Source organism: Plectropomus leopardus, chromosome 7 (assembly GCF_008729295.1).
Source record: "Plectropomus leopardus isolate mb chromosome 7, YSFRI_Pleo_2.0, whole genome shotgun sequence".
Lineage (NCBI taxonomy): Eukaryota > Metazoa > Chordata > Actinopteri > Perciformes > Serranidae > Plectropomus > Plectropomus leopardus.
In genome coordinates this window covers 1,987,093-1,999,713 of record NC_056469.1, presented here as the reverse complement: position 1 = coordinate 1,999,713, position 12,621 = coordinate 1,987,093, and the positions used below count along the sequence as shown (strand labels likewise).

At 41.0% G+C, this 12,621-nt stretch overlaps 1 protein-coding gene across 1 annotated transcript in view; it reads right to left on the bottom strand.

The window, feature by feature from the left end:
- Positions 1–12,621, bottom strand: part of hace1 (HECT domain and ankyrin repeat containing E3 ubiquitin protein ligase 1) — a 39,722-nt gene that overhangs the window by 17,483 nt on the left and 9,618 nt on the right. Inside the window, 5 exon segments of the mRNA XM_042490274.1 lie at positions 315–426; positions 2,361–2,448; positions 2,620–2,688; positions 7,328–7,632; positions 11,450–11,600. Of these exon segments, the coding sequence (XP_042346208.1) occupies positions 315–426; positions 2,361–2,448; positions 2,620–2,688; positions 7,328–7,632; positions 11,450–11,600 (725 nt within the window).

Sequence of the window (12,621 nt, the reverse complement as noted above, 5' to 3'; positions counted from 1 at the left end):
TGCAAAAACGGTCCCACACTAACAGAGCCCCATGCATGATTTTATTGCCAAGCCTAAAAGAAAACATGCTTCAACCCACAGGAAGTAAATTCAATAAATACTGCTTATTGCAGTGAGGATTCTACTGTTTTATCATTAATGTGCTCCTAAATATTCAGATTGTATCAATAACCAGCACATATCCACCTCCACTCATTCTGTGTGTATTTGCCAATAAGCCATGAAACTTAAGACTGGAGTGTAAATGACATGTGTTGTGATCTTGCCACCTCCACACACAGACAGTGCTGATGTGTAAAAAGGACATTTTGTACCTCTGTGGATGAGCAGGATGTCGTTCTCGTTGACCGGGCGATGAACCATGTCTGAGTCTGGCTGGCCAGCCAGCAGATGCTCATAGAACCACTCACAGCGATCCTTGAAGGGCTGAGAGGGAAAAACAAGACTTCATCCCACACTGCACAGCACTTTCCTAAACTAATTACCACTTCTATGTGCTTTCAACTCGCAGACTGTGGATTTTTCCGTCTCAGCCGACGACTCAGAAAGCCTTCAGTGCTGAAATACTCGTCTGTAATACAGAGATGAGGCTGGGGTCTATTTGCATAATATATGCCTTTGTTCTCTAAGCGTTGGAGGTAGAGTGAAGGATGAGCGTGGAAGAGAGAGAAAGGCTTTTCCCCCCAGGGCTGCGGGGCGTACAGAGAGAGGAATCAGGAGATGAAATCAAATTCACCAGGTTAAAGTCTGTAATTAAAACAAGGGCCTACTCCCAGGCGAGCCATAATCCATGGGTAACGAGGCTCGAACGCTGCAGCTCAAATATGAATACTGAAGAGTGGGGGAACAGCACGCAACTCGGAGCAGCACTTAAAATTTATGAAGCCATATAAATGGAACTTAAGACAAGTGTTATCGCCATGGTTGTAACACTGGTAAATGATCCTGGAGTGAAGACAGGGGACTTTCAAAGTCACTCTCCATAAAGTCCCTGAAGACAGTCACATACAGACACACAGGGACTGACTTATCAAAGGAGAGACGGAGGAATAAGGTAAATACTTTGGAGCTGCAGTGTAGTTTGCATACAGGAGAGGCAAGTGAAGCAGCACGGGCTGTTGGGAGGAAATGTATGTATTTGACTCAGTTTTGGAGCTAATAGTGATGGCTGATTCTGCAAGGTCCAGATCAGCATGACTGGTACACCTCTGTGTGACGAGCTTTAAAGAGAAACTTAACACCCAAACCGCTCTTTCAGTTGAAAAGCAGTATTTATGGGTATTTAGTAGTGTTGTTGATTCAGGCCCAACTCTGGACATCAGTGCAAACTATTCAAATTCCACAAAATGTGTTATAAATGTGCATAGTAAGTGCCCTCTAAAGGTTGAAATCTGTAATTGCAATTGAATTTTGCTACAGTGAAGAGAGTAAAGTGAGGAGTTTAGTTACTCTTTCATAAAAATGAGGATAACCATGCTGAAAAAAAAGAGCTGAAAATAAGACGGACGCATACGGTCTCATCATTTCAGAATTCAACATTCCCACTTTTGCCCTGAGACACTTAAGGCTGGTACAACCGATTATCTCCCCAAATAAAGTATCTAAATTATCCTAATGTTACAGTAATCTACTGTGTCGGAGTCTCTTCGATCTCGAATTGTAAATACCATAGTTACGACTGTCGGCTCCGACGGAATACCGAGCAGAAACCTGCAATGGCCAATCAGAGCGTGAAGACCGGGAAGCGTCACCTAACAGATACTGCGTGCATGTACAGCTAAAAAACAACTCCAACTCACGCGAATTCCTTATAATACATCCATGTGCAAAATGTGTAATCCTCGCTCACTCCGTCTTCTCAGCCATGACTTGATCCATAACTTTTTTCTATGTTTTGGTTTTTCGCTGCAAAAAAACCCAAAAAAAAAACAACGCAAGCAAGTGCAGTGCAGCCAGCTGACGCTGGCGATCCTCCTCCGTGTTCTTCTTCTGAAGTCACCTTTGTTCACATGAGATTCTATGAGATCCCAGGTCTGTGGGATCGCCACTGTGACATCTTGATGTGGTCTCACGATCTGGCCGAATCATTATGCGTGTGCGTCATGACGATCATAACATTAAAAATCGTTTAAATCTGTCATTATGTCTGTGGTCTCCCACGTTTAAAAAATCGATTAAGATTTGAAAATCGTCTAGTCTGTACCAGCCGTCACAGAAACTGAGCCGTAGCAGTAATGCTGACATCACATAAGACTGGTTTCCATAACAGATTTGCGTAAAACTTAAGCGATATTTTCGAAATGTCGATAAAACAAAATTGTGAGATGACTGTGTTTCCATTGCACTAAAATGATCCTTACCTGGCCCTTAATGATATGCATGAAGCGTGACATCAACTCTGGACACTCCAGGAGGAAATGGAAGTGGTTAAAGATGATCTTTGGGTTCCTGAAAAGAAGAGGCAGAGGGATGAACAGAGTGAAACATGACGGGGGGAGCGAGGGAACAGAGAGATAAGAGCAGAGATAGAGGAGAAGGGGAGACGTTGCTAGATGAATCTGCAGTCTCTGGGTGCTGCGTGGGGAGGCTGAAGTATGGCAGAGGGCCACACTGACTCACCTGGTCACAAAACACTTGAGCACCTCGTCGTGCTTGCAGACAAACTCGATAAAGCGTGGGGACGTCATCCTGGGTGAGGAGAGAGAGAGGGAGGTGAAGAGTAAGGAAGGTGCAGTGAAAGACAGACGGCATCTCTACAGTTAGATCATCAACCCTTTGAAACCTGAGCAAATTGGTTTGATTTCTTTCAAAAACATGAAGAGAATGCCAGAACAACCTAACAAGACATGGCCCAAAACTTTGCAAACATTTTGTGGAAAAGTTACAAGAAAAAGTACAAAACAAAAACAAATGAGAAAATGACCTTACAAGAAAAAACTGCCTTTTTTCCCAGGTTTTCAAAAGAAATCGAACCAATTTGCTCAGGTTTCAAAGGGTCAGATACTTTGTTAAAGGCGTCAGAAAGCAGCAACAAAAAACTGATGTCAGTTCGGGTTTCAAAGTATTAATTTCTATTGGAGATGACAAAATCTCCTACACTCAAAATGACACTGGATCATAAAAGAAGACTTCAGGCAACAAACGGCAAGAGCAACATCATCAGACAGACAGAGAGCTCCTCTCAGCAGGCAGGTCAATAACAAGCCTCTGCTGGCTGCTCATTAAACATCTTTAATGACTGAATTGTGTTTCATGATAGACCTGCAGAAGGGTCTAAACAGAGTGAAATGTGAGTACAAACAGGAGGCAGATGAAGCAGGGCTGGTCACTGAGGAGCCTTCTCAACTTCCTGAAAACTAACTAGTGAAAGAGAAACAGTGACTCTTTGCATTTTCCTGATTTACAGTAGGTTTGAGGGGAGTATTCCATCAACTCTACTAAGAAAATCTGTGCTTAATTGAAAAAGCCCTGTCTGACATAACGTCAACTTCCACTTAAGGCTCAAGCCATTCCCTTAACACAGTTCAGCCTCATCTAATCAGCATTAACTCAAGCCAGGATCGAACTCAGCGCGCGCACGGAGTACGAAAGCAGCCCCGAGCAGTCCATTGTCGAAAAAAAAGGATATTATTTCACGAAAGTAAGGTTAAACAAGAGCCACACTCTTCTCAGCAGCAAACAAACCTGCTGATGGAACTCCATGAAGAATATAAAGCGATATATAACTGCAAACCACAATCTACTCAGTCCAATGAGGATTGACTGAAATGGGCTGGCTGTATATCAAATAATGAACTGGCTTCTTAAGACAGTAAAAGTGGTGACACATGATTTTTTCCATAACTTTATTGTTATTAAGTTCTCTGTAACTAAATCAAACGTGTATGTGTACGCTTGGTCACACTGTAAAAAAAACCCAATTAAAACATGGGACAAAAGTGAAGGTAGGCTGCTATAGAGCTATTTTTGGGATTCTTTGACATGCAGCTAAACTAAGCTTGAAAGTTATCCTGCCATGAAGCAGACTAGGTCAGCAGGATAAGATACCATGGTTACTAAGTGGGGCCTCACATCAGCCACTTATCAAAATAAACCAGGCTTTTCCCTTATCCACCTCAATGGATTACCCCTCAAGGTATTTATAAATCCTGAGGGTATGTTTTTTTAACACAGTCATAAATAAAGGCACTCATCTTTCTATTAAACTCAGTATATGTACTGCATACCACACACCACCAGAGCCAAGTCTCCAGTTTCTACCTGTGGAACAGGCAGCTGAGCTGACAGACACTCTGACACCTAGTGGTGGGGGGAGAAGTTACAGGACTGTAAACAGCCGCTGGCCAAACTGGAGCTGGTGATGGTTGGAATAGAGGACGTACTATCTAGATTACTAACAAGAGTAACCAGGGCAATTAGGGTATGTTTTATTTTGTTTCTGTTGAGTTTAAATCTAGTGTGTTTTATGATGAGTTATGGAGGCAATGAAGCCTCGTCAGTCTTCTTGTGAACAAGAGAGTTCTGAAAAGCTGAAAGCAGGAAACGCACTTAAAGTTGTGATGGAGGCGGCTTCATAGTAAAACAGCACAAGTACTAGACAGGCCGGCCTGCAGTCCAGACCTGTTTCCAACTGAAAATGTGTGGAACATTACGAAGCATAAAATATGACAATGGGAGACATTGGAATGCTGAGCAACTGAAGTTGTATATCAAGCAAGAATGAGAAAGAAATTCACTTCCAAAACTTCAACAATTAGTGTCCTCAGTTCCCAAAAACTTACCAAGTGTTGTTAACAGAAAAGGTGATGTAACACGGTAGTAAACATTTTCCTGTCGCAACTTTTTTGGAAGGTGTTTAAGGCAACAAATTCAGAAAAAGTTTTCAGTTTTGATATTGAATGTCTTATCTCTGTACTGTATTCAACTAAATATTATGTGAGAGAGGATCAACAAATAACTGTATTCTGTTTTTATTCACGTTTCACACAAATTCACAACTTTTTTGGAATTGCGGTTATAGTATTTGCCACATAACTGCAGAAAATCTGGAGACATATATGCGCTGGAGGCATCCAGTTTATCCGTCAACAGCAGGCTCAGCACAGCAGAGATTGAGGAGTGACACCTCTCAGCAGAGGAACTTCAGCTGTCTGCACAAGACACATTTCAGCAGCGTTTTTCAGCCTTCTGCCTCGCATGTTTGACAGAACAGATTCACTTGTAAGGTTTTTCAGTACAGCTGTTTACACCTGCTGCGTACAGCTTCACTGACACTGTAGCACAGAACAGAGACACAATCTGTCTTTTTAGGCTTTAAGTCTACGTATTCATTGTTTTTTTTAACTTTGAGCCTTCTGATGGATGCTGGGGTAGAAATAAAGCTTATGAAATGTTATGTAATTTCTCACTCGATAACATTCCTAGAAGCATGGTGACAGATATTCAAATCAATTGCAGCTTTATTTCTATTGCAGCCACCACACTAGCCATCATTATTTTCATTCCAAGGCCACGTAGGCGTGTTATGGGGCCATAATGGAAAGGCGAGCCACTTATACATGGGAGCAGCCACGTATGAGAGATTTCTAGGAGGTGATAGTCCACGATTTCATAGAGGAATTGCTGATTCAAAACTTCAAAATGATCCACTCAACTTTTGAAGAGCTATGAGATGCAATAACACCTCTTCTATTGCCTGCTGCATTATGAGGGAGCCAGTTCCTACTGACAAGCACATAGCCATAGCATCATGTGACCTAGAAAAGCAAAAACAATAAATTGTTTCCATCGCAGCTTTGCGAAATATGGCTTTTTCAAATTGCCTAAAATACTACCTCATGCTAGAGTAAAAATGTTTTTGCGATAAATGGGAGTTTTTTCTAAATCGCATGTTTCCATGAAGCATATTTTATATTCGCAATTTCAATTTGCCCAATTTGTGTGATGATGGAAACCCGCCTACTGGCTCCAGATAGGAAGATTCAAGTGTTTGCCTCAGCCACCGCAGTTAGAAGCCCAACTACAATAAGCAGCGCCAGAGACATACTGATTTATTACGTGAAACTGCTTAATTCCTTGTTTTGTAACAGTTTAAATCACCTGCTCCATATGTTTTAGAGAGGAGGAGACCTCTGTGGATAACTTAGCTTCTGGTAAAAACCTCCTGGATGTCTGGATATTAAGTGATTGCCAAGTGACGGACAAGCCACCTGCAGCGACATGCCAAAGTGCATGATTTGTACAATTTCTAAGATTTGTACCATGAAAGTACTTTATTCAGTGTTTTTAAGTGTTAAAAATGAGGAGACCTCTGCGGATAATTTGGCTCATGGTAAAAACTTCCTGAATGTCTGGATCTGAAAAAGCTGAGCACACATTAGCTTATGAGAGAAAAGGGGTGAGCACACAGTAGCCCGTGGTGGGTGAGTCTTGTCTCCAGAATGCCCAAACTGTGTCAGAAATACATGAATTATAACGTGAAACTGCTTCATTCAGTGTTTATGGCAGTTGAAATCAGTTCATTTCTTTTAGAGAGGAAAAGACCTCTGAGGAAACTCAGCTCCCGATAAAAATCTCCTGAACAATGAACATGGAAGGAATTCTAGCTGAGAGTTTTAGCTGGCTGCAATCTGCAATACATCATTAGACCCCACCAAATCCCACTAAATCTTACACACTCCACCTTTAAGGCTTTAACACCTGGACCACCATCACTTTTCTTGTGCAGCATTCGGATGCTTTTCACTTATATTTAAACCTCTGAAACCTGAAAAAGCTGGTTTGATGTCTTACAAAAACAAAAAAAACATACTGAACAACTTGACGAGAAATGTCCCACACACTACAAGAAAAAATGTTTAAAAAATAGTAGAACATTATAAGGAAAGGATCAGAAAATTAGCTAGGAGAAATAATTAGATATTACTTAAATTAAATTAAAAAAAAAAAACAGGTGGAAAAATGTCCAAAAACCTAAATTTATAATTATCTTAACTGTGTTGAAAATGATATTACACACACACACACAATTAGCCTTACTTAGCACTTTCTTGAAATCATTTTCTTGTTTTTATTTTTTTGCCAATGTTCTCTTAATTTTCTTGTAACTTTTTATTCATTTCTTGGCATTCTTGGGCCATTTCTAGTCAAGTTGTTCGTCGCCCTCATCCCACATCTTTTAAGAGAAATCAAGCCAATTTTCCTAGGTATAATAGGGTTAAGTATCAGCTGTGATGTGTAGAGACCTCCAGATGCACCGTACCAAAATCCCAGCTTCTCTGTACGCTGATCAGATGTGACGGCTGACAGATGAAGATTGAATACTGACCCTTGTGGCATCTGACAGGAGCAGCACATGTAGAAGGCCTGGATCACAGCGCTGAGCCGATTGGCTGTCATGGAGATGACGTCCTCCCCGTCTGCGTACACCTCCGTTTCCATGACAGTCTGAGGGTCCATCAGGGCGGGGAGCTTTGGCGGGGAGCCGGAGTGGTCGACCTCCCGCTGTTTGAGAAGCAGAGAGGCAATCTCGCTGCTGGAGGAGGAGGAAGACGGGTTCTTCCTGTTCCGGTCCAGCTCTGTGGAGATCAGCACCAGCCACTCGTCCAGGGAGTGCCACAGCAGCTCCAACGGCTGAAAGAGACAGACAGCAGGTGAGAGGGACACGGGGACACAGAGGACACAAAGAGAGTGATCCATGAGGACACCACAACAGAGGAATGACTTCAGTCTTCAGTTTTTTCACCTTATCTGGTACTGAGTCCTTATCACAGAAAAAAAAATCGTCATCATGACACCAAAAGACCTGACTCTTCTATAGGACAGTGTGAGGAACAGTATCTGGATTTTCAAGGACCGGAGGACCCCGTGGCACCAGCAAAGAAGTCTGCTTTTAACCCTTTTCAAAACTGGATCCTATTTCTTGTGCAGCTGAAACCTGCAAATGCCTTTCACAAATATTTAAAACAGTGAGCCTTGAGCAAGTTGGTGCAATTTCTTTCAAAAAATGTGAAAAGAGTAATATGAGCAGCTAGCAAGTAAGAAATGTTTCCCAAATTGCAAGAAATTAGTAGATTTAGAAAATTATTTTTTTTAATATCCAGGGAAAAATATCTAGGGAAAAAGAGAAGTGAAGTTAGAGGTGAAGTCGACTCTGTTTAGGGTTGGGCAATATTGAAATATACAGTATACTATGAGATTTGTCATAGCAGAGCTTTAAATTACTGAGACACAGCTGCTTTATGACTAGAACTGATTATTAGGATTGGTAGGAGTTTGCCCAACCCTAACTCAGTTCACATCATGTTCAAATGGAGCATTCATATCAGAGCAAATCATGTGTCAGATTTTCATTCAGAGGGAGATAAACTTGAAACGCAGGCTGCCTTGATGATAGTATCAGTATGTGATTACAGGGTTCCACACAGATCATGTTTCCCACATTTGATCATATCAATATATTCGACATGCAGAGGTTTGTGATTAACTGCAAATAATAAAAATGTCCATGGCTCACATCAGAGACAGCAGAAGCTGTCCAGGACCAATCATCTTTTTGAACCGTCTCCACCTCCGTCTGTCTCACCCGAATCTGGAACCGATGGAGTCAAGTCTTACTTCTGCTGTTGTCATTAAACGAACGTCAAGTCCAGTCAGTATGATCATCCAGCAGTGTTACCAACTAGCTTCCAATAAGAATAGGCAATTGACCTATCACTAAGCCCCGCCCTCAAACACCACGAGCCTATCACATATGATGCAGCTACACAACTCTGACATCCTGCTCGTAAACCTCCATAGAAAAGCATCAAAAATGTTGATTTTACTGCAGTCTTATTGAAATTTCTGCAGCTATAACTTTAAAAAATGGTCGATAAATGATGTGCATGGGGTAAATGCAACACTGATTCAAGGTATCCTGAGAGGCTGGAGAATGGAGTGTTTTTTGTCCTGTTCTCTAAATATAACACAAACAGAGCAAAGTGTCTACTTGGGATTAAGCACATAAAGTGACACATAAAAGAGATAAGCAAACAAGGATGTGTACTTTTGTTGTAACGTAAGGCAACACAGTGTTAGCAAAATTTGCTGCAAAGTGACAAATATATTTAGCCTCATACATTATGTCGGAAACATCATGTACAATGCAAACTTTGCTAAGCAACGTTAGCTTAAGTTAGCTAATAGCTGCTAACATTATGGCCAACTTCAGCTTCATAAAGTTGGCTCATCATGTCATCTGTTCAACTTAGTCTCGGTACTTTTGCTTTTAGACAATGGGACATCAGTGTTAACCAGGGCTTCATTTGAGCAGGATCCGGCACCTCCCCTGTTAGGACCCAAACCTATTTAATTGGATCTAGCACCTCCTGTCTCACTATGGAAATATGTAAATAAATTTGTGTTTAATATTTAATGTTACCTGTCTTGTTAGTCTATATTTCCCATTGAAGTCGCACATAAATCCCTTGTTTGCCTATTTTAGATGCATTTTAAAATAGATTTTAAAAGAGAGAGAGAGAGAGAGAGAGAGGGCACTTAGGTCACACAGTGCACAGAGTTTAGTTATTTTGCGTGTGTGACGTGAGCTGATGTTGTGATTTGAAACTGCGGTTTGAATTAAGACAGCCTGGAAACTGGTAAAATGACAAAAATACAATCAAGTCTGTTAAATTTCCTCAAACTAGTCAGCCAGTCGGACCCTATGCAGGCCAAAGTCATTTCAATGAATCAACAGTGTGGAGACCCCACTGAGGTCATGAAAAAAAAGACATGGAACTGCTCATGACTGGCGAAGAAAGCAGGGGAGAGGAGGCCGAGGGCTCTACGGATGTTTCATGGGCTGTTTTGGACAAATAAGCATGAAGGCAGGAAGAAATTTTTATTGTTCTCTGCTGTGTCTGTGTTGATTATTGATCTGGACGGTGGTGATAATATACAGTAAGTAATGCATTGCATGCTGTTTTGTGGTTTAAAGCTTTTTGGTGTCTTCAAATTTTTGGCATATGAATACTGTAAGCCCCACAGGTAAGTGGGTGTTTTTGGTGCTGGATGGTGAAATGATGACACACGCCAAGAGTATTGGTGCGGCGCTGCCCGCAGTACAGAAACAGGCTGGAGCTACAGATAGACAGACGTCATTTAGCCTGCTAGTTCTTCATGGTTCTAAATTTAAAAAAATTCAGGCCTAATTCATAATCACCCAACCCCCCCTCGTTGAAACCTGGCTAAAGGTACAAGACAAAGCAAGCACTACAAACTGGTTTCTAGCTGGTTCAGTGTGTCTAATCCTGCTGATTTTGAGTGACCAAAGTACTATGATTAATAAAAATTGCTTTGTTTGGAAGACAGTATTATTTAGGTTTCTTTAATTGTAAAAGCTAGCACCCATGCAGTCCACTATGTTGCATATACTGAGGATTCTGATGTATTCTGTTCCCCTCTGAGCAGCCGATACATTCCCCTCTCACCCAACTGAAAACCATTAATATTAACTCAGCTGTAACTTTACAAACAACCAAAGGCTGGCTAAAGCTAACACCTCGGCATAGTGAAGATTGTTTTGACGGCTTCTGTGTGAAATAAGGATGGTCAGTCCCAAAAAGTTCTGAATAGCATCTTTGGATAAGTCTTTAACACTGACACCTGCCATTGTTAGTTTAGGGAGCCCACCAATTGGTTGGATGAGTGAGCTAAGGGGGTGGGGCTTAGCGATAGGTCAATTAGCTACACAAAGTGCTGTTTTTTATATCATCACCAGGACATGCCGCCAAAGACAGACATTTTCAAACCCTAAACACACTTTTGCAAAAAACACAGGCGGGTTTCCATTAAACCTCAAATTGCATATCTGAAATTGCTAATAGAAAATATGCAGAATGGAAACACATCAGTTAAACAAAAAACTCCTTTTTTGACAGTAAATACACTTTTTTGTCTTTTCTAGGTCACATGATGCTATGGCTATGTGCTTCTTGTCAGTAGGAACTGGCTCCCTCATGATGCAGCAGGCGCTACAAGAGCTGTTATTGCATCACATAACTCTTCAAAAGTTGGGCGGATCATTCAAAAGTTTTAAATCCACAATTCCTCTGAAATCGTGGACTATCACCTCCCAGAAATCCCTCATATGTAGCCGCTCCCACGTATAAGGGGCTCGCCTTTCCATTATCACTCCATTATACGCCTACTTCGACTACAATTGGAAATAACAACGGCTAGTAGAAACAGACCTGCTAGTATTTTGAACACCATGCTTCCTGGAATGATATTGCCAGAGAAGAAGTTGCAGAACATCACTCAGTAGTCATGTCGCAGTTGTGTTTTATCGACATTTCGCAAATGACACTTAAGCTGTGCAAGAATCTGTAATGGAAACCCGCCCATGGACTGCTTCCCCCCCCCAGCAGCTTCCTTAGAGCATTTTTCAGATCACAGTTTATGCACTAACCTTAAAGACCTGGCTGCGAGCCGTCTTGTTGCCATTGTAGCCCATGTCGTTGCCATTGTTGGGAGACGAAGGCCCCAGGCGGAACACATGGCAGAAGATACGAACGATTCTCAGCAGACTCTTCATCTGAGCTTCGTAACTGCTGGACAGGCTGAGGAGGAACACAAACACATCTCAGGACCACTCAACTCTCAGTCTGTGATGCAGCTCCATCAAATCAAACACACTGACACACATCAGGCAGCTGTCACACTGACATGTTGGGGATTGTTTCTGTGTGTCTGCAATCAGAGAGGGAGAGGAGCACCAACTACTCTGATTCAGCTGAGCAGGGAAGACTTGTTTTGTAATGACATCTTTGGTCCTCTATTTCATCTCAGCATTGGTCATTAACCCCTTTAAACCTGAATAAAATTAGCTTGAAAAAAACAAAAAACTGAGAATGCAATGAGCAACTTAACATGAAATTACCCCCAAAAATAGCAAGTTTTGACTCAAAAAATGTTTTTGATGTAGCTTTTTGGATAATGCATAAATTAATTAATTATTTTACTGAGAAAATGTCTGAAAAAATATTGAATTTCTCTGATTAGAAATGTTGCTATAAAATGCCCCACGAATATTACTAAAAATCTGGTGAAGTAAGTAGTAAAAGTCGTGAAATGTTCCAAAAATATTTGTAAATATTTTGGGAAAAATATCAGTGAAATGTCAAAATAAAGATTGAAAGATGAAAATATGAAAGACATGAAAATAAATATCAGTAAAATGTAAAAAAAAAAAAAAAATTAAATTGTTTGAAAAATATTTGTAAAATGTCTGAAAATATAAGTAACATGTCTGATCAAAAGTATCACAGATTTTGTAACAACTTGCATGTTCATTGAACATTAATTGCACACAGACTAATAAAGTCAGAGAGGTGTTGTGATGCCTCGGCTCATGTTGAATGGCTGCTGTATGTTTGATGTCACTGTGTGTGCTGTGTGTTTGAACCCCCAAAACCCCCAAAACCTTCAAATCAAACAAACAAAAAGAAAGCCCCAAAGTTTCATAAGACTTCATCATTTCTTTCATTTGTTCTTGTGTTGTTGTTTTTTTTTTGTTTTTTTTTTTGGGGGGGGGGGGGGGGGGGGGGGTAATCTCTTATTTTATTTATTGTTATGTGTTTT